This window comes from Stenella coeruleoalba, assembly GCF_951394435.1.
Source record: "Stenella coeruleoalba genome assembly, chromosome: 5".
NCBI classification, from domain to species: Eukaryota; Metazoa; Chordata; class Mammalia; order Artiodactyla; family Delphinidae; genus Stenella; species Stenella coeruleoalba.
In genome coordinates this window covers 75544932-75571179 of record NC_137150.1, presented here as the reverse complement: position 1 = coordinate 75571179, position 26248 = coordinate 75544932, and the positions used below count along the sequence as shown (strand labels likewise).

Below are 26248 nucleotides of genomic sequence, written 5' to 3'. Positions count from 1 at the left end.
TCTTTGAGTTCTCCTTCTCTTTCATTTCCTATTAAGTCACCAAGCCTATTGAAAACGTTTCCATTTGTCTCTCCTTTTTCACTCTTATTGCTAAAGGCTTATCAATTTATGTCTGGACTACTGCAATGGCTTTCTAAGTAGTCTCTAGCCTCTCTCTCCTCTAATCCTTCTTATTTACCATTACTCTATGCAGTTTTAAGAACATCCAGTTTCATCTGGTGATCCTCAATTTAAAAAAAAAACACCCCCAGGATACCCTTACACCCAATGATTTCATAATGTATAATGGTCATTCCTCAGCCTGGAGCTCAAGACGTTCTACAGTCTGACCCCAGCTCTTCTAAATTGTGTTACCGTCATCTATTACTACCATTACCATAAAGGAACGTCAACCCTCTATTTTAGTCAGGTTGCTGTACCTAACATTCTCTGAATATACCACTCAGCCTCCACATTCTGATGATGCTGACCTTATAGGGGGTTAACATTTTGAGGATATTTACAGAATTATTCAAGTCCTATACATTCTTTAAGATCCAAATGAAGTTTCTTCTCTTCTAGGTCCTCCTCTACCATTTTGGGACTTCTTTCTACTCTAAACTTCTATGAAACTCACTGTCTATTCCATCCATTTTGCTAGGGTCATATTCCATCCTAAAATTTAACCAAATTCTTTCATGTTTCTATGCCATGTGTATGTCTTTAATCAAATAAACAGTAAGCTCCTGGTAAAGGTCCCCCAAGGATTTTTCTAGTCTCATTTGTTCTTCAATCAAATTATTAACCCTTAGTTAACTGAACCCATAAACATTAAAAATGTTTCTTTGCATGTTAGGATGCCCGTCCTATATTAAGGGTAAAAGAGGACAATCTTCTTGGATATCATATAATAATCTTAAGAATTTACTTCTGCATATGAATAACAACTGAATATTTAGGAATACACAGATGACACAAATTTCTCCCTTGCTTTATTATTTTGTATTTCTGAACTGTACTTCTGAACTTATGTGTTCAAGGGCTGTGAACTGTTACCTCCACATACAACAAGGAATTAATTTATGAATACTGGAAGTAAGAAATTAAAAATATTAATGGACAATTCTGTAAAAATAGCTTAGAATTCATTTAATATTTAGACCTAAGAAATCTCTTTCTATAAAATCTGAACATGTCAAAGGGACTATATCTGGGCCCTTTAGAATCTGCAGCCCCAACACTTAAAAACTAGCAGGAAGAGGTTCTGGGACCAGCAGAACACTCTTTAATGCTAAAGCCTGCCCAAGCACTAAATACAATGACACCAGGGAGGTGACTTGTATGGCATATCAGTGATAGCACACTACGCAGTTTTCTAAGAGTTAAAATGTGCTGTTTACGTGGAAGGAAATGATACCAAGTAGTCAGGGAGTGCTAGTTTAGAGAAGCACAGACCAACCTAATTCATATTATTTATAGAATAGAAAATGTTCTCAGCTAAAGTGCTGAAAAAAAGAAAAAATTGGTCCAGAAAGGCAGAATTACAACCAGTGCAAGATTTATAAAATCCATCATGTTCAGAGACTTCCCTGGTGGTCCAGTGGATAAGACTTTGTGCTCCCAATGCAGGGGGACCAGGCTTGATCCTTGGTCGGGGAACTAGGTCCCGCATGCATGCCACAACTAAGTTGCGGCATGCATGCCGCAACTAAGACTTCGCATGCTGCAACTAAAGAGTCCGTGTGCTGCAACTAAAAGATCCCACATGCCACAATGAAGATCCCATCTGCCTCAACTAAGACACGGCGCAGCCAAAATAAATAAATAAATAAATATTGTTTTTAAAAAGTCCATCATGTTCAAATATAATGACAAAAAACAAACACTTCTTTATTTAAAAAACCAAATTTCCAAAACTAAAACTTCTTTGTTAGCATTTATTAGTCTTTTACTTTTTAATGGTCTTAAATGTATTTGTGACAAAAATAAAGTGCCAAAGTTTTAAGAAACCATATGCTAACTTAGGATGTTATCTATATTTTCTTGGACCAATCAATGATTTTTTAAAATAGAGATATTGGCACTTTTTCTCTTAAAATAAATGTTTCTATGTCTCACCAATAACACCAGCCTGTAGCACAGAGCATTCCACATAAAAACACAATGCCATTAAAAACCAAACAGGAATCCTGAAAGAGAAAAGAAACTCTAGTTTTAATATAGTAAATTGTACCCAGAGACTCCCTTCCCATTATCCTTTAGAATAACCAGAGTCCTTCCAACCTGCACCCTTAGCCCAGCAGAGTAAGAATAAACTCTTAATTGATAAATACTAAATTAAATATTATTTACAATACTTACAGTATTTTCCTAGTTACACACAACCTTCTTCTCTTAGCAAATGTCACTTTCTTAAGATGACTTGTTTTTAAAAGTTCCAGTGTCAATATTTTCCAATAATAAATTTACTATTCATACAATTTATTATTTCACACATAATATAAAACTTTAAAGAAATTTAAAATATATATTCAATGTAGCCAAGTTCTATTCTTAAAAACAACTTTTCTTCTGAGTTTACGTCTCCAGAAGACCAGTCCTCAAGGACTTCTGGAGTCTAGCAATGTTGGCATCCAGTGCTGCAAGGCCATTTTGGAAGTCTTGTTCATCACGAGAAGTGAACGTTGAAAAAGAAGTGCTCCAGTCAGAGGTTAAATCAGAATTTAAAAAGCTACCATCAGAGACTGCACTACTTTTCACTTGAATGCTGCTGTTCTGACAAGTGGAGGGGCCATGACACGCAGCCAATTCCTCTGGCTCCTCAGTGGCAGGAGGGATCTTGCGAATGGCTTCCTTTATTATCCTGAGGAGTTGCTTGTCCTCCATATCAGCTGTTCTGGAAAGTTTCTCAGGTGCAACTCCTTCCTCTTTGGAAGAGGAACAAACTCCAGGTGCACACAATTTATTTTCTTTTTCAGCAACAAGTCCACTGACCATCTGTGGTGGAGCAACACTGATCTGTAGCTGGAGGGATAATCTCTTAGATAGTGGTGATTTCTTTTTAGAAGTGCTTCTAGCAAACGGAATGTAAATTGTCTTATCCAAATTACACTCATCTTCTATTAAAGTTGTAATTTCACTCTCCTCATCAGAATCCTGTTTTGAAAGGGCAGGAATGATTCCAGGGGCTGATGCTTCCATGTTCCTAGCATTAGTATGCTGAGGGCCTTCAGAGGGCAGAACATTTTCATAGGGTCTATCTGGCATTGTGTTTTCCTCATTGTTAATTGTAGAAAGTGGCTCTGAACGTGTAATAATAGTGTGAACTGGTTCTAACTTATTTAGATAGCTCATTATGGAAGTGTGAGCAGGGATTCGGTCATGTTGAGGTTGTTTTTCATAAATGTTCAGGAGTGATTTCGTAAGATTACTCCCAGACTTGCAACGAGCAGTGTCCATACTAAGATCTGAGAGAAGCTTTGCCATACTGGTCTGTAAAGTTCTGTTAAGAAGAATTTAGTACACTAATTATTTCTTTGTACCCATTTCTTACATTTATTTAAATATACCTCATCTTTAAAAGAAAGTATTTGAGGCAAGCACCTGGTTCTTAATACAGGAAAAAGCAACTAAAAGCACAAAATCACAGAATATGCTCTGGAAAGAGTAAATTAAAATAAGAAATGATAAAAGATCTTGGTCTGCATCAAATCGATTATTATTATATCTAAAAATAGAGGCTCAGAAAAATTTCTCTCTTAAGGTACAGAGATGCTTTATTTTTGAGCAACATTGCAAAATGGTAAATATATTACTCATTTGTTAGTGGATTCTGTTAGTAATTAAATTACTTTCCATTCAAAATATATATGCAAAGGACGCTGGAATAGTGCTGGGTAAAAAAAAGAGGATAGAGATAATTATCTAGTATAATTAGGTAGCAACAGCTAGGCTCCAGGAAAAGTGTGATATAAGGAAAACCACACAGGGTTTGAAGTCAGACAGAAATGGAATAATATCTTCACACTATCGCTAGCTGTGATCTTGGGCAAGTCACTCAACCTTCCTGAATCTCAAGTTCTTCAATTGCAAAATGAAGGTAACTACTTCAGAATTAGAGTGAACATTAAATAAGATAAAATAATAAAACATAAGGGTAAAGTGCCTAGCACAGTTTCAGGCTAAGTGGGTTTTTATTTCGTGGCAGCTTTTATTAGTAGTCCTATTAAAACCATTTTATACCAAGGCTTTAGTCTATTTGAATTGAATCATAATACACTCTTAAATACAGGTAAGAAAAAGAAACACACCAATTTTAAAAAAAGATACAAGGAACATCAACAGGTAATTTTAAAAGACTACAATTAGCCAATAAGTATGTTTTAAAAGTTCAACTCTTATCAGAGAAATTCAAAGTTTTTAAATGTGATTTTTTTTGGCCTATCAAGCTAACATAGGAAAATAAGAATATCCATTGTTAGAGAAGCTTGGAGAAGCAGGTATTACTAGTGGGAGTGTACACTCTCTGAGCAGACCAGCAATATATCAGAAGCCGTAAAGATTTGTATATCCCACACCTTTTGACCCACCAAGTTGCACTTCTGGAACTTTATCCTACTGATATTCACCAAGAGGCTGTACCCAGAGATATATTTACAAAGATGTAATTTATAACAGAAAATAAATGGGGTTAATATCCTCAAATACTGTGGACTGATTTAGGTAAACTATGGTCTTACTGCATCACAGCCATCTATAGCCATGTTGTAAAGAATATTTATTGATAAGAAAATGTTTATTATACCAGGTTAAATTTAAAAGACAGACCATAAGCAACACAATAACAATATTACTTTTGTAAAAACAGTTACACACATCCAAATAAAATACTAAAAGGAATCTTTATACGAAACCATTAGCAGTGATTATATCTTTGGATACAGAATGAGTGATTCTTTTCCTACAAAAGGAAAAAAATAGTTTTTTTCCAACCTGGCTTTCACTGTCATCTTAAATATGCTATGTTTTGAGTTCTGATTACCATTCAAATGGCAATGGCTCCAGCCACTTTTTCCTCATACCTCTTTCAAGAAGCTAATGAGCTACTATTTTTTTTTTTTTTTTTTTTTTTTTTTTTTTTTTTCTGTACGCGGGCCTTTCACTGTTGTGGCCTCTCCCGTTGCGGAGCACAGGCTCCGGATGCGCAGGCTCAGCGGCCATGGCTTACAGGCCCAACCGCTCCGCGGCATGTGGGATCTTCCTGGACCGGGGCACGAACCCGTGTCCCCTGCATCGGCAGGTGGACTCTCAACCACCGCGCCACCAGGGAAGCCCTAATGAGCTACTATTAAAAGATTAAAAAATATGCTATAGAAATGTATATTTAAAGAAATGCTGTAATGAATAATGATCCACTAGTTAATTCAACAAGACTGCACACTGCGATTTTTATTTATTTTTAGTAAAGAAATCCTTATGTTGAAGTTCCTTTCCAGACTTAAAAATGTTATCTCTGCTGTGCACAAAATCTGCAATACAGAAAGGAAGGAAAGGACAATGTAATAAGAGTTTAATCTCTGGAAATTAATAGCAATCACTAAGCTTCGCATGTGTAAACAAAATGTGACTCACCATTGTCTTTGAAATTAAATCTCTGTAAGTAAAAATAGGCCAAAATTTAAAAGGAAGCAATACAAGCACCTAGATAGCTACGAAGTAGTTATATTTGTGTTTCTATTATATGAGACTCAGCTAAACACACTGATTTTTAATGCTTGGAAAACTGGCACATTTTCATAATAAGAAATGTAAAGTTCTTTCTTGGCTATTTATAATAATTTAAATAACTATCAGCACTTGTAAGAGTGCTCTCAGAAGCTATTAGAAGAATATTTACTAATTATTTACTGAAAATATATTAATTTTCCTCACATTTTAATGGTTTTATAACATGTATTCTAGTAAAATCTTTAAAAAGTGATAAAGATGTATTTCAAAACTATTGAAGGGGGCTTCCCTGGTGGCGCAGTGGTTGAGAGTCCGCCTGCCGATGCAGGGGACACGGGTTCGTGCCCCGGTCCGGGAAGATCCCACATGCCGTGGAGCGGCTGGGCCTGTGAGCCATGGCCGCTGAGCCTGCGCGTCGGAGCCTGTGCTCAGAGAGGCCACAACAGTGAGAGGCCCGCGTACCACAAAACAAAACAAAACAAAAAACTATTGAAGGTTGAAGAAAGAAATGGTTTAGGAAATCTGTTTAGAACTTGTATGTGAAACTTCTAGTTCCATCATCCCTCCCCAGTAGTCTGAGAAAGGCATTAAAAAATTTTGTGAAATCTCTGAGACTATTTAACACACACACAAAAATATATACCTATCTGAGGTGCATGGCTATAGGGAAAAGATATGGGATAGATGAACATGAAGATTTATCTGTATTGTCAGATGTCACTGCTTTACTCTCTAACGTCAAAAGTAAAATTTAAATGGTCACAGTTAGCCCAGCTATAGGACTGGAGATGTTCCTAATTAATTGAATTACATAGGGTACCACCAAATATATCATAAATCACCAGTGTGGGTGAATTTTGACATCTGAGCTCCAAGAGCATTTTTTTTTTTTTGTTTTGCTCTTTAATTTAAAGGGCAAAACAAAAATTGCCATCAGTGGGTATATATACTTAGCATTTTGAAGCTAGTACTGAATCTTCAGAAAATGCAGTGGCAGAACTATAAGACACTGTGCTAAGCCTGCCTACTATGTTTCTATAATCATTTAGAGTCTAGTTAGTCTGACTAATAGCTGAAATAGTAGTCATGAGGCAGGATTTATGCTCAGCATAAAAAGAAAAGGTCCTTAACAACAATGGAAAAAAACTGACAGGAAAGTTCTTGAGTCTTAAGAAAAGGAGAACAAAATGTCTATATCTAACATTTTAGACACAGTCTTTTCTAAAAGCAGATAATATATAAGAATTAATGACCTTTCTCAGTTTCTATGTTAGGGTAAATGTTAAGGCTCCAATTGGCAAATGAATCCATTGTCGTTGCAAGGCTAAAGAGGGAATCTGAAGTCTTGGCTGAAGTCCAGCTCACGTCCCAACTGGGTGTGAAAGTCAGGTATGTGCCTTCATTTCTTTGGGCTTCCATTTATGCTAATTTCTAGAATAACTGTACTATTACTTACTCTGAAAACTGTTCTTACATTTTTGCTATCAATTTTCTTCACAAATGTACCACACGTTTATCCTTAAAAAAAGATGTTATTTCCCTTCATACATCATCAAAGAACTAGAATAGCTTTTTGCTTAACGATGTGGATATTTAGCAACTAAAATGATTAAATATTTCTTGTGTGTTTCACACTCATATATTTGGACCACAGTATACAATAAATGTTTGTTGAATAAATGAATAAGCAAATGAACCCATCCATTTATCCATCCATCTCCCCGGGGAAAAAATCCTAAGGTTTACGTAGACTAGATTAGGCATGGAGTTGTCACCAGGAATAAACTGTTTTAGTTAAGACCATACCATGTACGAGGGTGAAAGAAAACCTGGCTAGGAATTAAGAGATGTGAGTTCTAGTCCCAGCTCTGTTATTAACTCTCTATTAATATTTAACTTACATGGCCCTAGTTTCCCCAACCATGAAAATGCAGATATTTAAATCTTCCCTCCATAGATGAGGACAAATGAAATAATAAAGAGAGGACTTTGAAAAAAATCCAAGTGCTTTATAAAAAAAAGATAACATCACCTTCTAATGTCATGCCCATAAAGGAGCTGGGTTTAGTAGTAGGAAAAAGAAATTGAGGGAAGAAAACTCCCAGGGAGCTAGATCTTCTGCTTGGGGCCAACAACCATGCCCCTTAGAATGAGGAGATGCTGCCAGTGACACCGAAGCAACCATTCATGGAACTTGACCATGTTACCTTGCTGTCCTGTTTCTCTTTTCCAAACTGACTATATACCATATGTACTTTAATACATATGTTAAAAAATATGTATTAAAAAAGTTATTTTTTAACTTAAAAAAAGTTTACTGATATATAATTTATAAACTATAAAATACGGCATTTTAAAGTGTACAACGTAGTGGGTTTTTTGTATATTCAGAGTTGTACAACCATAACCTCTACCTAGTTTCAGAACCCTCACAAGAAACTCTGCGCCCATTAGCAGTCACTGCCCATTCTTCCCCTCTTCTCCCAGCCCTTGCCAACTACTAATCTACCTTTTGTTTCCATGGGTTTGCCTATTCTGGACATTTCTTAGAAATAAAATCATATAATATGTGGCTTATTGTGATTGGCTTCTTTTACCATAAATATTTAAAAATAACAGAATTTTTACCCCAAATTACTCCTCAGAAAAAAGAAGACGCTTTTCTTTGGAGACCTTATAAAGACTTTCATAAGAAGGGACATTCTCCTAATTACTTCACTTTGAACAAGAGTGGTATAAACCAATTTTTAGAAACTCTGCCTAGAACCTAATTAATTAATTATAATACTACATGGATACAAGAAGTGTATTTTGTTTTTTTCACTGTTCAATAAAAGTTTGAGTGAAATTATTCTGTGAAAGATGAATGAGGAAAAAAGTGATATTTCTATATTAATAATAGCTTTTATAAAGTCACTTCAAATATGTTTACAAAGCAAAATTAATATTATATATATTATTATTTATATATATAGTTCATCTATTTCCCTAAAAGTTTATAGTTCAAAATTGGGAAAAAAAGCTTGTAATTCAAAATGGGTCTTCTCATTTGAAGTACGAAGAAGATTGTTTTCTATTCAGGATTGTTTTATGTTTAGAACTATGAATTTCCAGGATCATTCAAAGGCATGGTCAGATCTGATGATATTCAGGCCTAAAATAACTGACTACTCTAGGATTTAAAAAATTTGTTGAAAATCTAATTCTCGTGAACCATCTCAAGAGAAAACTGAACTTTATAAGTGCATATCATTTAAAAATTGAGTGAGGTGGTTTTATTTATTTAAGACATGTTAAGGAATAAAGGGATCTTAGAAGTTGCTGCCAACTCCCTCATTTTACTGATGAAATGAATGAGGCTCAAAGAGGCTAAATGACTTACCCAAGATCTTATGAATGAGGGCTTACGGTGCTAAGTGCTTTTCATGAATGATTTCTTAGTCCTCCTATCAACCCTAATCATGTCCCCACTTTACAGGTAAGGTTTAGAAAGGTTAACTATCTTGCTCAGAGTCATACAGCTAATACATGGTAGAGCTAGGATTCCACTCAGGTTTCTCTGGCTTCAGAGAGCTCTTAACCATTTTGCCAAATAAGTCTTTAGCTCCTCATCAGAGGCCTTTTCACATGGTTTAAAAAAGCAGTTAGCCATGTTTGGAATTTATCTTAACTGGAACAGAAGAAAACATCATTAGAAATTAGCAAAAACATTGAGAAAAGGGTAGGGGTAAGAAAGCAGGTCCAAAATTATTTTGAAGTTCATAAATACATCTAACAAAAGGCATAAGTTATTCAAATGATGTCAATATTACCTGGTTAATTCTCTTAGTCGAGTCACCTCAGCATCACGCTGACGTAATGTTATTCCCAAAATCTGATTTTCCTTTTCTGCAGCTTCTAACTTAAACCGGCAGCTTTTCACATTGACTAAAGCTTCCTCCAATTCTAAAACAACAGAAAAGTTTTAGTTTCCCTATTACTTTTTTTTTTTTTTTTTGCGGTACGCGGGCCTCTCACTGTTGTGGCGCACAGGCTCCGGACGCACAGGCTCAGCGGCCATGGCTCATGGGCCCAGCCGCTCCGCGGCATGTGGGATCTTCCCGGACTGGGGCACGAACCCGTGTCCCCTGCATCGGCAGGCGGACTCTCAACCACTGCGCCACCAGGGAAGCCCCCTATTACTTTTTAAAAAGTGACCATAACTGTAGTTCAAACACATACCAATTTTCATTCTTGTTGTCTCAATGTCAAATTGCTGTTTATTTTCAAGTAAAGTTTGATCTTTCTCTTTAAATATACCAGCAAACTTTTTGTTTTCATCTTTCTGACTTTCTATCACTTTTAAAAGCTCTTCATTTTTACTCTGTAGTAATTCTTGGCTCTTTAGTGACTCCTGTAATTGATTTTGCAGTGACTTGTTCAATGATTGAAGAGAAAACACTGTAAGACAAAATCGATCAAATAATTATTACCCCAGATTAAAAACCACAAACCTGGAAAAGCTGTTTTTTTTAAAAGAAAAGGCTTAGAATTTATTGATTTTGCTTAACAATTATATGCTTGAGCAGTTCTATGTAAATACTAAATGTATTTAAAAGAACTGATTGGCAGAAGTCATATCTTTCTTCTCCAATTGGTATTTCAGGCATTAATTTTTTTACCTTTTTTAACAAAAAAATAATATATATACAAAGTAAAAAAAATTCATTTACCTTTTTTAACAAAAAAGTAATATATATACAAAGTAAAAAAAATTCAAACACCATGAAATACCAATGATACCAAATGAGTCTCAATGAAAAGTCTCCCTTCCCACCCCACCTCCACTCTCCCCCAAGAAGCAAGCAATATTAACTTTGATATCCTTCTGGAAAATACTTTTGCATATAACATATATTTAAGCATAAATGAATCATACTATACCCGTAGTTTCTAACCTTCCCTTTTCCCCCCTCCATAAGATTGTTATGTATCAGCACACAGACCTATCACATTCTTTCTAATGGCTATAAAATGGCACCTTTCATTTAACAGTTGCAGCCTTGAGTGAAGTGGAATCTGGGCATACAGTGGTGAACAACAGAGACATGGTTCCTGCTCTCATGGAGCTGATAGCAAACAAGTCATTATGAATAGTAATACATGCTCTCAAGGCAACAAGAAGGGAGATGGTAGAGAATAAAAAGAGATAGGCTGCTTAGAATGGCAACCACTGATCTCACTTTCCATCTTGGCCTCCTCTCTCCCACCCATCCCCATGGTTTATTCATAATGGAACCAGAGTGATCTTTTCCAAAATTACTCTGGTGAAGTTGAATGCGTTTATGAAGTGCGTGTTCTGTTGGGTGCTCATATTTTTAAAATTTCTTTGTAAGAGATATTTTTATATATTAGGAAAATCAAGCCTTTGTCATATCACACAAAAAAAATTTCCCCATTTTGTTGATGCGTTTTGAATGTATTTATAATTTTGTTGTGCATAAAATGAAAAAGATTTCTGGGACATGCTTTATCAATCTTTCCTTTGTAGCATGTGAGTTTTTGTTGGGCTTAGGAAAAGTTCCTAAGAATACAAAAAAAGTTCTTATCTTCTCCTCTAGTACTATTAGTTTTTTTTTTTTCTTTTCTTTTACTTTAAGCTCTGTGATCCATACGGACAACTTGGCAATATCTGTCAAAACTGCAACAGTATATATTATACCCTTTGACTCAGAAATTCTACGGCTATAATCTACAAAAACAGTCACACATGTGCACAAAGATATTTGTACAAGGATTTTCATTGCAGGATTATTTGTACTGGGAAAATGGGGAAAGTACCTAGATATCTATCGGCGGAGGACTTTAAATACATTATGACAGAACTACATAAACAGAATATCTACACAGTTCTTAAACAGAAAGAAACATATTTATATATTTTGATAGAGAAAAATGTCCACTACATATTAAGTGAATAAATACAAGCTGCAGGAGTATATACAGTGTAATCTCATTTTCACAAAAGAAGTACATATATAGTTTTATTAGTGCCCATCTGTTAGTAGATACGCAGTATTTATGAAATAAATCAATTGTATATGAACAGGAGATATGTGAAAGGAAATACAGTCTTTTTTAAAAAAAATAGAGGTATTGGGACTTCCCTGGTGGCGCAGTGGGTAAGAATCCGCCTGCCAATGCAGGAGACAGGGGTTCGAGCCCTGGTCTGGGAAGGTCCCACATGCCGCGGAGCAACTAAGCCCGTGTGCCACAACTACTGAGCCTGTGCTCTAGAGCCCCTGAGCCACAACTACTGAGCCCTCGTGCCACAACTACTGAAGCTTGCACTCCTCGAGCCCGTGCTCTGCAACAAGAGAAGCCATCACAATGAGAAGCCCGCGCACCACAACGAAGAGTAGCCTCTGCTTGCCGCAACTAGAGAAAGCCTGTGAGCAGCAATGAAGACCCAATGCAGCCAAATATAAATAAATAAATTTTAAAAATAGGGGTATTATTGGGAATTCACAGCATGAATCTTTTATTTTTGTGTTTCTGCACTATTTTAAATTTTAATGAGTATTATTCTTACTTTTTTCATGTTGATTCTTAACAAAAAGTCCACTTAACACAAAGTAATTAAGAAAGTTCAATTCTTTATCAACATCTCCAGAGCCACAAAGAATCTACCATCAGTTCTTAAGTTCTTTTACCTACATTCAAGGTTGCATTCCAGAGAACCAGATGACTTTTGAGTTTTTTCTCGTTCTGTAAGTTGCTGGTTCAAAATTCTCAATTGCCTAAATGAAATAATGAAGAAACATGAATGCAAGAATCCCAAGCTCATTTAACAGTATACATTTGACAGCCTATTAAAGTAGACAACACAAATAGTGGCTAGAACAGCAGAACTCCATTTTATCCCCCAAATATAAGACAAAAACAAAATAAACAAAGCAACAAAACCACACTACTGCTATTATTAGAAGGCCTGAGATAATTTTTAAAAGATTGTCTGGGATAGCATAAAACCAGCCCTCACTAGAAAAAGGTTAACTTATTTTTCCCCTTCCCTTTTTTGTTCCCTTTTCAGTGATCTCGTTGTTTGTTTCTATTTCTTTCATTTCTGTCTCCTCTTGCTATTTTCTTCTTCTGTCTTCCTTCCCAGGAAGTATTTTTATTACTGTAGTAATTATCTACTTTTTAAAAGATCTGTCATAACTACGAACCAGAATACCTACAGGGACCGACTGCTATCAGACATCTATCTGCTTGGCTTGTCATGCACTGTAAAAATTGGAAAACACAAATTTATGCTTCTACTAATTTATTAGATGTAAAAGTTAATGTCATTAAGTAAAGAGAATGCTAATAAGCAGCAACTCTTTCCCAAAATGAACTTCACAATATGTAGCTGCTTCACAAATAGGAACATACAAAAGGAAGTGTTTACTTCGAAGAAGTTAATAGTTAAAAAAATGTATCTCTGGTATCTTTCCAGAATTACTTACCTGGAAATAATCAAAACTAAAGTATTATTGTTACAAAATCTAAAATTATAGATCCTACCTCACATCATTTGTATGGATTAATTCAGAATGGATTAAAGAGCTAAACATAAAATATAAAAATGAACAAAACTTAACTATACAAGTTTTAGGTGGAAATCTACATAATCTTAAAAAGTGGGAAGGGCATTCCTAAGCAAGACTCAAAATCCAGCAACCACCAAGGAAAAAAACGACGGATTTAACTACATCAAAATATAACAGACAAAGGGTCTGTAACATTTAAGAACTCCTACAAATCAGGAAGAAGGGCAATAAGATGTGACAAACGATAAGAATGGGCAATTCACATAAGAAACAGAAATGGCCAATAAGCATATGAAAAATGCTCAGCTTCACTAATATGAAGAAATGCAAATTTAAAACAGGAGATATTTTATGGCCACAGGATTGACAAAAATGAAAGGAAATAACACTTTTTGTTGGTGACGGTATAGGGAAAGGGATTATTTCAATTGGTGGGAGTCTACTGGTGTAACCATTTTGGATGTCAGTTTGGCATTATCCAACAAATGTAAAATGTTCACAATCTGTGACAAAATAATTCCAGCTCTAAGTTATCTAGCCTCAGGAATAGTTCTATATGTGCAAAATCATCTATAATCTTGTAGATATATATAAGGATGTTCTCAACAGCAGTATTTAATAGACGTTGGAAACAAAATACTACATAAATTATGATATATCCATACTATGAAATACTAATACACAGGTATTTAAAAAAAGAGACTGGCTTCCCTGGTGGCGCAGTGGTTAAGAATCCACCTGCCAATGCAGGTGACACGGGTTTGAGCCCTGGTCCGGGACGATCCCACATGCTGTGGAGCAACTAAGCCTGTGCGCCACAACTACTGAGCCTGTGCTCTAGAGCCTGCAAGCCACAACTACTGAGCCTGCATGCCACAACTATGGAAGCCCACATGCCTAGAGCCTGTACTCCGCAACAAGAGAAGCCACCGCAATGAGAAGCCTGTGCACCGCAACGAAGAGTAGCCCCCGCTCGCCGCAACTAGAGAAAGCCCACACACAGCAACGAAGACCCAACGCAGCCAAAAATAAAAATAAATAAATTTATTAAAAATAAATAAATAAATCTTTCCATGACAGTCTCTTCCCATAATTTCAGTTGTTTTAGTTCTATGTATAGATTCAATGTTCATCTCTAATCTACTCCTTTACCTGAACTCAGCTCTTGGTTGACTAGACTTTGCCATTCAAGAATCTTTGTTTCAAAAGGAGGCCAAGGGTGCTATATTTCCTAAGTTTTCCCACACTTTAGAATATGACTATTACCTTTACACTAAAAGGATCACTGGACCACATATCTTCTTTTCCCTTAGAACTTTGTAAATGATGTTCTATAATCTTCTGACAATTAATATTGCTGTGAAAAGGCTGAGGCCAATCTGATATTTTTCTCCTTATGATTTGCTTTTTCTTTTGAGCGTCTGTAAAAGCTAAATTTTTTTGTCCTCGAGGTGTAGTAACTTCACCAGCATGTCTTGGTATTGATCGTTTTGCATAGTTTTTCTGAGAACTTCTATACCCTATTGATCTGCTGACACAGATCTTTAGATTAGTAAGTTTCCCTTTATTTATCTATCTTTTAATATTTAATCTATTCGTTCTCTTCTCTTTTGCAGGAACACTATGCCAATTTTGCATCTCTTTTGTTTCTCTTCCATGTATATCACGTTCTTAAAAATAATTTTTAGATCAATCTTTCTCTATTTTTTTGGTATGATTTCTTGAAGCTTATCCACCACGCATTCAGTCATTTAACAAGTATTTATTAGAGTGAGTGCTAGGCACAATTCTCGGCACTAGAAATACAGCAGCAAACAAAAAAGACAAAAATTCAGCCTTCTCAAATTCATTGAGACAAAAAAGAGCATAGAGGTTATCAGGGGCTGGGGGCAAGGGAGAAGGGGAGTTACTTTTAGTGGGCACAGGGTTTACGTTGGGGATGAAAAAGTTTTACGTACAAACAGTGGTCATGGGTACACAGTATTGTGAATGCGTTTAATGCAACGTACACTTACAAGTAGTTAAAAAATAAATATTATGTCATATTTTACTGCAATAAAAATAAATTAATAAAAAATATTTAAGGGGTTTATAAAGAGAAATAAGATAAGGCTTACAGGAGACAGTGAACTATGAATTTAGTAGCAACTGAAACAGAACTATTTGGGGGGGAAGCAAAACACAAAAACCAACAAAACAACAACAAAATTCAGCCTTCATATTGCTTAGCTTCTTTTTTATTTCTTTATTTTTTTTGCTGCATTAGGTCTTAGTTGCAGCACATGGGGTCTTCATTGAGGATCTTTTGTTGTGGTACACGGGGTCTTTGTTGTGGCGTGTGGGCTTCTCTCTAGTTGTGGTGCGCGGGGTTTTCTCTCTAGTTGGGGGATGCAGGTTTTCTCTTTAGTTGTGATGTGCAGGCTCCAGGGAGTGTAGACTCTGTAGGTTGCGGCATGCGGGCTCTCTCGTTGAGGTGTGCGAGCTCAGTAGCTGTGGCACGGGGGCTTAGTTGCCCCGCAGTGTGTGGGATCTTAGTTCCCCAACTGGATCAAACCTGCGTCCCCAGCATTGGAAGGCAGATTCGTTACCACTGAACCACCAGGAAAGTCCCCTGCTTAGGTTCTAATGGAATACATTATCCCTGACTTGATGTTTGTTTGGTGTTAATTTATTTGTTTCTAACAGGGCTTTCATTTCTGTAATTTTTAGCTTTCTTATTTTTCCAAGGTCACCTAATCCAGTTTTCTTCTCCTCTTACTGTCTCTTCTTCTTTAAGCACTCTCTCTTTTCAATCTCTGTCTTCCTGCTTCTAAGAGAGACTCTAGTATATTTAATTTCCTTGAACCTATAGAATACTGTTTCAAGTTTTCCTGGGTTTTCTTCGGGTGAACTGCCTTGTGATGTTTATTCTTGACCTACCTTTGTCCCTTTTGTCAATTTGTTTATTTTGAATGTTATACAAACATCTCTCCCCTTCCGTAAATTCTTTCTTCCCAGCTTTTGTGGTATTGCTCTCTCCCAGTTTTCCTGATCCTTCTCTACTTGTTCCTTCTTGGGTTTCTTTCACAGGCTCCTCTTCCTGTGTTCTTTCCTTAAAAAGCTGTTGTTCCCCAGCAATTCCCCTTTGGCTTTGTTCACACTCTATACCTTCTTGGGTAATTTACCACTTACACGCTGAAAACAAATCACTTGCTTTTAATTATTATTGTCTCCAGTGTCTACACAGTGCCAGACCTGTAGTAAATGCTCAATAAAAATGTGGTCAGTGAATAACTCCCAAGTCTGTTTCTATCCTGGATCATACCATACATGTCTCCAGATGGTCTAAATGATACATCCAGCATATCTAACTCTTAACTCATTGGCTCTCCCATTACATTTTCTAACTAAAAATAAAGTGACAGATTGGTTCAAGATGGCAGAGTAGAACGATGTGCTCTCACCTCACCCCCTCTTGCAAGAGCACCGGAATCACAAATAACTGCTGAATAGTCATTGACAGGAAGACACTGGAACTCACCAAAAAAGATACCCCACATCCAAAGACAAAGGAGAAGCCATAATAACACGGTAGGAGGGGTGCAATCACAATACAATCAAATCCCATAACTGCTGGGTTGGTGACTCACAAACTGGAGAACACTTATGCCACAGAAGTCCACCCACTGGAGTGAAGGTTCTGAGCCCCGTGTCAGGATTCCCAACATCGGGATCCAGCAATGGGAGGAGGAATTCCTAGAGAATCAGACTTTGCAGGCTAGTGGGATTTCATTGCAGGACTTTGACAGGACTGGGGGAAACAGAGACTCCACTCGTGGAGGGCACACACAAATTAGTGTGCGCATCAGGACCCAGGGGAAGGAACAGTGACCCTGTAGGAGACTGAACCAGACCTACCTGCTACTGTTGGAGGGTCTCCTGAAGAGGCGGGGAGTGGCTTTGTTTCACTGTGAGGACAAGGACACTGGCAGCAGAAGTTCTGGGAAGCACTCCTTGGCATGAGCCCTCCCAGAGTCCACCATTAGCCCCACCAAAGAGCCCGGGTAGGCTCCAGTGTTGGGTCGCCTCAGGCCAAACAACCAACAGGGAGGTGACTCAGCCCCACCCATTAGCAGACAAGAGGATTAAAGTTTTACTTAGCTCTGCCTACCAGAGCAACAGCCAACTACCTACCACCAGTCCCTCCCATCAGGAAACTTGCACAAGCCTTTCAGATAGCCTCATCCACCAGAGGGCAGACAGCAGAAGCAAGAAGAACTACAATCCTGCAGCCTGTGGAACAGAAACCACATTCATAGAAAGATAGACAAGATGAAAAGACAGAGGGCTATGTACCAGATGAAAGAACAAGATAAAACCCCAGAAAAACAACTAAATGAAGTGGAGATAGGCAACCTTAACGAAAAAGAATTCAGAATAATAATAACGAAGATGATCCAGGACCACGGAAAAAGAATGGAGGCAAAGATTAAGAAGATGCAAGAAATGTTTAACAAAGACCTAGAAGAACTAAAGAACAAACAAACAGAGATGAACAATACAATAACTGAAATGAAAACTACACTAGAAGGAATCAATAGCAGAATAACTGAGGCAGAAGAATGGATAAGTGACCTGGAAGACAGAATGGTGGAATTCACTGCCACAGAAGAGAATAAAGAAAAAAGAATGAAAAGAAATGAAGACTGCCTAAGAGACCTCTGGCACAACATTAAACGTAACAACATTCACATTATAGGGGTCGCAGAAGGAGAAGAGAGAGAGAAAGGACCTGAAAAAATATTTGAGGACATTATAGTCGAAAACTTCCCTAAAATGGGAAAGGAAATAGCCACCCAAGTCTAGGACGTGCAGAGAGTCCCAAGCAGGATAAACCCAAGGAGAAAGACGCCAAGACACAAAGTAATGAAATTGACAAAAATTAAAGACAAAGAAAAATTACTGAAAACAACAAGGGAAAAATGACAAATAACATACAATGGAACTCTCATAAGGTTAACAGCTGATTTCTCAGCAGAAACTCTACAAGCCAGAAGGGAGTGGCATGACATATTTAAAGTGATGAAAGAGAAGAACCTACAACCAAGATTACTGTACCGGGCAAAGATCTCATTCAGATTCGGTGGAGAAATAAAAAGCTTTACAGACAAGCAAAAGCTAAGAGAATTCAGCACCACAAAACCAGCTCTACAACAAATGTTGAAGGAAATTCTCTCAGTGGGAAACACAAGAGAAGAAAAGGACCTACAAAAACAAACCCAAAACAATTAAGAAAATGGTAACGGGAACATAAATATTGATAATTACCTTAAAGGTAAATGGATAAAATGCTCCAACCAAAAGACGCAGACTTGCTGAATGGATATAAAAACAAGACCCATCTATACGCTGTCTACAAGAGACCCACTTCAGACCTAGGGACACATACAGATTGAAAGTGACAGGATGGAAAAAGATATTCCATGCAAATGGAAATCAAAAGAAAGCTGGAGTAGCAATACTCATATCAGATAAAATAGACTTTAAAATAAAGAATGTTACAAGAGACAAGGAAGGACACTACGTAATGATCAAGGGATCAATCCAAGAAGAAGATATAACAATTATAAATATATATGCATCCAACATAGGAGCATCTCAATACATAAGGCAACTGCTAACAGCTATATAAGAGGAAATCGACAGTAACACAACAGTGGGGGACTTTAACACCGCACTTACACCAATGGACAGATCATCCAAACAGAAAATTAATAAGGAAACACAAGCTTTAAATGACACAATAGACCAGATAGATTTAATTGATATTTATAGTACATTCCATCCAAAAACAGCATATTACACTTTCTTCTCAAATGCGCACAGAACATTCTCCAGTATAAATCACATCTTGCGTAACAAATCAAGCCTCGGTAAATTTAAGAAAATTCAAATCATATCAAGGCTCTTTTCTGACCACAACGCTATGAGATTAGAAATCAATTACGGGGGAAAAACACAAACACATGGAGGCTAAACAATACATTACTAAATAACCAAGAGATCACTGAAGAAATCAAAGAGGAAATAAAAAAAATACCTAGAGATAACTGACAATGAAAACATCACGAGCCAAAACCTATGGGATGCAGCAAAAGCTGTTCTAAGACGCAGGTTTATAGCAATACAATCCTACCTCAAGAAACAACAAACATCTCAAATAAACAATCTAACCATACAACTAAAGAAACTAGAGAAAGAAGAACAAACAAAGCCCTAAGTTAGCAGAAGGAAAGAAATCATAAAGATCTGAGCAGAAATAAATGAAATAGAAACAAAGACTACAATAGCAAAGATCAATAAAACTAAAAGCTAGTTCTTTGAGAAGATAAACAATATTGATAAACCATTAGCCAGATTCATCAAGAAAACAAGGGAGAGGACTCAAATCAATAAAATTAGAAATGAAAAAGGAGAAGTTACAACAGACACTGCAGAAATACAAAGCATGCTAAGAGACTACTACAAGCAACTCTATGCCAATAAAATGGACAACCTGGAAGAAATGGACAAATTCTTAGAAAGCTATAACCTTCCAAGACTGAACCAGGAAGAAATAGAAAATATGAACAGACAAATCACAAGTAATGAAATTGAAACTGTGATTAAAAATCTTCCAACAAACAGAAGTCCAGGACCAGATGGCTTCACAGGTGAATTTTATCAATCATTTAGAGAAGAGCTAACACCCATCCTTCACAAACTCTTCCAAAAAACTGCAGAGGAAGGAACACTCCCAAACTCATTCTATGAGGCCACCATCACCCTGATACCAAAACCAGACAAAGATTCTACAAAAAAAGAAAATGACAGACCAATATCACTGATGAATATAGACGTCAAAATCTTCAACAAAATACTAGCAAACAGAATCCAACAGCACATTAAAAGGATCATACACCATGATCAAGTGGGATTTATACCAGGGATGCAAGGATTCTTCAATATACACAAATCAATCAATGTGATACACCATATTAACAAATTGAAGAATAAAAACCATATGATCATTTCAATAGATGCAGAAAAAGCTTTTGACAAAATTCAACACCCATTTATGATAAAAACTCTCCAGAAAGTGGGCATAGAGGGAACCTACCTCAACATAATAAAGGCCATACACGACAAACCCAAAGCAAACATCATTCTCAATGGTGAAAAACTGAAACCATTTCCTCTAAGATCAGGAACAAGACAAGGATGTCCACTCTCATCACTATCATTCAACATAGCTTTGGAAGTCCTAGTCACGGCAATTAGAGAAGAAAAAGAAATAAAGGAATACAAACTGGAAAAGAAGAAGTCAAACTGTCACTGTTTGCAGATGACATGATAGTATACATAGAGAATCCTAAAGATGCCACCAGAAAACTACTACAGCTTATCAATGAATTTGGTAAAGTTGCAGGATACAAAATTAATGTGCAGAAATCTCTTGCATTCGTATACACTAACAATGAAAGATCAGAAAGAGAAATTAAGGAAACAATCCCATTCACCACTGCAACAAAAAGAATAAAATACCTAGGAATAAACCTACCTAAGGTGGTAAAAGACCTATACTCAGAAAAGTATAAGACACTGCTGAAAGAAATTAAAGATGATACCAAAAGATGGAGAGATATACTATGTACTTGGATTGGAAGAATCAATATTGTGAAAATGATTATACTACCCAAAGCAATCTACAGATTCAATGCAATCCCTATCAAATTACCTGGGGCATTTTTTACAGAACTAGAACAAAAAATCTTAAAATTTGTAATGTAGACACAGAAGACCTAAAATAGCAAAAGTGGTCTTGACGGAAAAAAAGGGAGCTGGAGGAATCTGACTCCCTGACTTCAGACTATACTACAAAGTTATAATAATCAAGACAATATAGTACTGGCACCAAAACAGAAATATAGATCAATGGAATAGGATAGAAAGCCCAGAGATAAAGCCACACACCTATGGTCAACTAATCTATGACAAAGGAGGCAAGCATATACAATGGAGAAAAGACAGTCTCTTCAATAAGTGGTGCTCGGAAAACTGGACAGCTACATGTAAAAGAATGAAATTAGAACACTCCCTAACACCATACACAAAAATAAACTCAAAATGGATTAGAGACCTAAATGTAATACCGGATACTATAAAACTCTCAGAGGAAAACAGGAAGAACACTCTTTGACATAAATCACAGCAAGATCTTTTTTGATCCACCTCCTAGAGTAATGGAAATAACAAAAATAAACAAATGGGACCTAATGAAACTTAAAAGCTTTTGAAAAGCAAAGGAAACTACAAACAAGATGAAAAGACAACCTTCAGAATGGGAGAAAATATTTGCAAACGAATCAATGGACAAAGGATTAATCTCCAAAATATATAAACAGCTCATGCAGCTCAATATTAAGGAAACAAACAACCCAATCCAAAAATGGGCAGAAGACGTAAATAGACATTTCTCCAAAGAAGACATACAGATGGCCAAGAAGCACATGAAAAGCTGCTCAACATCACTAATTATTAGAGAAATGCAAATCAAAACTACAATGAGGTATCACTTCAGACCTGTTAGAATGGACATCATCAGAAAATCTACAAACAAATGCTGGAGAGGGTGTGGAGAAAAGGGAACCCTCTTGCACTGTTGGTGGGAATGTAAATTGATACAGCTACTATGGAGAACACTATGGAGTTTCCTTAAAAACTAAAAATAGGGCTTCCCTGGTGGTGCAGTGGTTGAAGTCCGCCTGCTGATGCAGGGGACACGGGTTCGTGCCCCGGTCCAGGAAGATCCCACATGTCACGGAATGGCTAGGCCCGTGAGCCATGGCCACTGAGCCTACACGTCCAGAACCTGTGCTCCGCAACGGGAGAGGCCACAACAGTGAGAAACTCGCGTATGGCAAAAACAAACAAACAAACCAAAAAACAAAACAAACAAAAAAAGTAAAAGTAGAATTACCATATGACCCAGCAATCCCACTACTGGGCATATACCCAGAGAAAACCAGAAATTAAACAGAGACATATACCCCAATGTTCCTTGCAGCACTATTTACAATAGCCAGGACATGGAAGCAACCTAATTGCCCATTGACAGACAAATGGATAAAGAAGATGTGGTACATATATACAATGGAATATTACTCAGCCATAAAAAGGAACGAAATTGGGTCATGTGTAGAGATATGGATGGATCTAGAGACTGTCATATAGAGTGAAGTAAGTCAGAAAAAGAAAAACAAATATCGCGTATTAATGCATATATGTGGAACCTAGAAAAATGGTACAGATGAACTGGTTTGCAGGGCAGAAATAGAGACACAGATGTAGAGCACAAACGTATGGACACCAAGGGGGGAAAGTGGCAGGGGGTGGTGGTCGTGGTGTGATGAATTGGGAGATTGGGATAGACATATATACACTAATATGTATAAAGTAGATAACTAATAAGAACCTGCTGTATAAAAAAATAAATTAAATAAAATTCAAAAACTAAATAAAAAGCTAAAAATAAAAAGTGAAATAAAAGCAAACTATCTATTCTTCCTCTAGTAACTTCCATCTGGAAGAATTATGTTACCATATGTCAAATTATCAGGCCAAAAGACTGAAGGCCACACTCCAGCTCCTCCTATTGACATCCACTTCAGCTTTTGTTCTGTGTGGGTACACAATGGTCTCATATTTGAGTCTAATATCAGGAAATGGTCGTGAATTCTAAGTTGCCCTTTGAATATTAAAGTCCCTCTCTAGCTGAACTGGAACCCCCACAGCCCTCACCCAGTAAAGTTTGGAACGTGCCAGGCCTTTTGGTGGTCACAGTGAATAGGGCACTACAGACATTTTATGGGTAGGGACCAGGAAGGCTAAATGTTGAGCACTGTGTCAGGAGTCTCACATAAAAACTGCCCAGACCCAAATGCCAAAGAAATAATGCACCTAGCTATTTTTTTTTAAGCCACAAGATGGCAATAAACACCAAGAAAGTCCTTAAAGATTAGTTTTCTGGCCATAAAGGAACAGGAAGTTTCAAAATGCCCAAAAAAGAAAGAAAAATTTTTTTTGATTGAAAAAGCTGAAAAACACTTTTGAATAAGTCTATGCATTCCAACTTTCACTTGTAATGGAGATTATGGATGTTTCTTTCCAAATAAAGATTACCAAAGAGGCAAAAAAATTCCTATACTTGTGCTGGAAATCTCATTCTGCTAAAAAGAGTATCTGACAAATTCCTCATTTTTCAATAATTTCAATTTTAGAAGGTCAGGTAAACAATGGCAGTAGCATGCTATTTAATCTTTGTCCTCTAAGGATACAGCCAAAAAGCTTTGATGCCAAGTCTGAAGAATTAGGTGAGACGTTAAGCTAATACCCTTAAAAAAAATTAACAACAAGCAGAGACCAATAAAGTATTAAGTCTCATTTTCTTAAATGGCTTATAAATTAGCTCCTAAAGCAAGTTTAAAATGTTCTAAGGAATATAAATAAATAACAACTACTGATATTTCCCATGGTCACAATGTTAAAATAGATAATATCTGGAGACTAAGTTTTAGTATGCTTGTTTAAGAAACTATTTGATAGTCATACCTTTAAAAACATATGTGTTTATTTTAAATGGATTACAGTATGTTCTTTTGTTCCACAAAATACACATAAATACTGAAGCATAAATAAGTTAGTCTCTACTTCCTAGCAGAAGCGTAGAAATTAAGATCAATGCACTCTAAAATCAAACTGCCCAGCCAGGTTTGAGTCTTGTCTCTGTTACATCTTAGGTATGTGACCTTGGGTTAAGTTACATAACCTCTCTGTGCCTTGGTTTCCTCATCTGAATAAGAATAACATAATACCTACCTCATAGAGCTGCTGTAAGAATTTAAAGAGATGACATATAAAGGATAATATATGGCACATATTATATTATGTCTTATGGCCTGGCACATAAGAAACCTTCAATAAATGTTAGTAGTAGTATTGGCTATTACCATTATTATTATTTATACTTGGTGTTGCTTTTGAAAAACTAATGCTATTACAGGGATCCCTTAGGTCAGGACTAAATACAGTATTATTAGAATTTAAACCAGAAACCCCACCATATACCACAGTATCTAAAGACTAATGACGTTTAGAGAAATAATCCTAAACGAGTAAATCTCACTAGGTGTCGTGCCTTTGCAGGCTCCAGATCCATGAATTTAAGCTATCCTCCAACCAGGAATCCTATTTTGTTGCTTTCCAGTTTTTTAAAATTATGCAGGTCCTTGCAGTTCCCATCTGATACAATGTCTATAGCTCACGCAACTATAATGCCCTCTCAGGGCACACTCACACACTGCAGTGCTGCAGAAGCACCTGAAAGTGTCCTCCAATCCTCTGCAAAGTGTACTGATAGACACTGGAGCAGGGGCCTTGGTGATCACCACCAAAATGTTCAAAGTTAAGATATTATTGATAACGTGTAAGTGATTTCTGTATTTCTGGTTTATATCTTTTCTAAACAAATTAAGGCCATAATATCAACATAAGTTAAGATAGCCAAAAGAAAAATTATCTAAGAATTTAAATGAGTTTTTTCCTATGTCTGAATGTAGCGGGGTGACTGGTGTTCACCCATATTAGGTTCTCCTTTCCTTTGGAGTATATGGAAGTATGAGAAAATTTCATGTCCCAGATCTTTATATTAGGCAGGGCCATATTCCTCATTTTAGCCTATAAAATACAAGTAGAAGTGAGACTATCATACTTCTGGGCCAGGGCATGTAAGAGTTGGTTTGCCATATCCATGTTCTCTTTTTCCTAAATAACATATACTGAGATAGTAGATCCTAAGACGGAGGGAATCTAAATCCTGAGTCACAGGATAGCCTCAGATGACCCACGCTGGTCTTGGTGTGAGGGAGAAATAAACTTCTGCTGTGCTATGCCATTGAGATTTTGGAGTTTGTTACTATATGGCCTAGACTGGCCTGATAAATACCTTGAGGTAGTTCATTTTCCTCTCCATTCACTACCAACCAAGTGATAACAGATGTAAAAAAATATGTACTAGTGGGCAGAAGTAACGGAAGAGTTAGAGAATGCCAGCAATATTTGGAAAATAGGGAATGTAGAAGCACAGTAGAAGCACAGTAAGACAGTATATATCTATTTTCCTTATGAAGCCCTAGATATATCATTAGGCACTTTTGTTCTGGCCACGGGACATCTTTGCATGGAGACAAAAAAATTCAAAGAGCAATTCTTACCTGCGTAAATGAGCATTTTCACTTCTTAGTGGTTGCATGGCCAGTGCTATTTCAACCTGAATATTTGTGTTTCCATTTACTGTTGGAAGCAGAGATATATACAACTCCAGTTCTGTAATCAACCTCTGAATTTCTGAATCTTCTATAAAAGGCAGAAGAAATGAGTAAAGACAATATCATAAATTATTTTTGGATAAGATTATTCATATGTATTACTAAAAAAGAAAATATTTCAGAAATATACATACATGCTATAAACAAACTCAACTCATTTATGAATTTATTATACAAATCCTATTTTCCTCTTTCCTGCCACCTGCATTTCCTTACTGAAAAGAATTCTAAAGACATTAAGTTCAGTAAACTAAAGATTAATCTTAAGTCACAGAATTTTATCAGTGATTTTTTTCAGTTAAAATGTCTAGTAGGAAGATGGTTTATATATATCTCCTAGTTCACATTTACCAAAAGACTATATTAGACTCCTATAATTGCTAAAGGGTTTCCTATAATTAATTACAGTATTAACATTTATAATAGAACCTTTGATCCTGGCATAAACAAATAACTCACTTTAGGTGATTCAATTTGGCAACACATTGAGGAAAGGTCTACTAAGATAAGATTTTATTATTTAATTTTATAAAGTAGGTTAACACAATCAGCTACACTTCATTT

At 36.5% G+C, this 26248-nt stretch overlaps 1 protein-coding gene across 3 annotated transcripts in view; it reads right to left on the bottom strand.

The window, feature by feature from the left end:
• Positions 1 to 1943: 1943 nt before the first annotated feature.
• The window catches only part of CCDC14 (coiled-coil domain containing 14), a 44196-nt gene continuing 19891 nt past the window's right edge, over positions 1944 to 26248 (bottom strand). For 2 of the 3 annotated variants that reach the window (XM_079922837.1, XM_079922838.1), the window contains 5 exons: positions 25571 to 25712; positions 12403 to 12485; positions 9928 to 10146; positions 9519 to 9651; positions 1944 to 3481 (listed from right to left, as the gene is read on the bottom strand). In XM_079922837.1, coding sequence (XP_079778963.1) covers positions 2557 to 3481; positions 9519 to 9651; positions 9928 to 10146; positions 12403 to 12485; positions 25571 to 25712 — 1502 coding nt within the window. In that variant the 3' untranslated portion in view covers positions 1944 to 2556. The remainder of the gene's footprint in view (positions 3482 to 9518; positions 9652 to 9927; positions 10147 to 12402; positions 12486 to 25570; positions 25713 to 26248) is intronic. The other variant, XR_013828529.1, reaches the window with a different exon arrangement.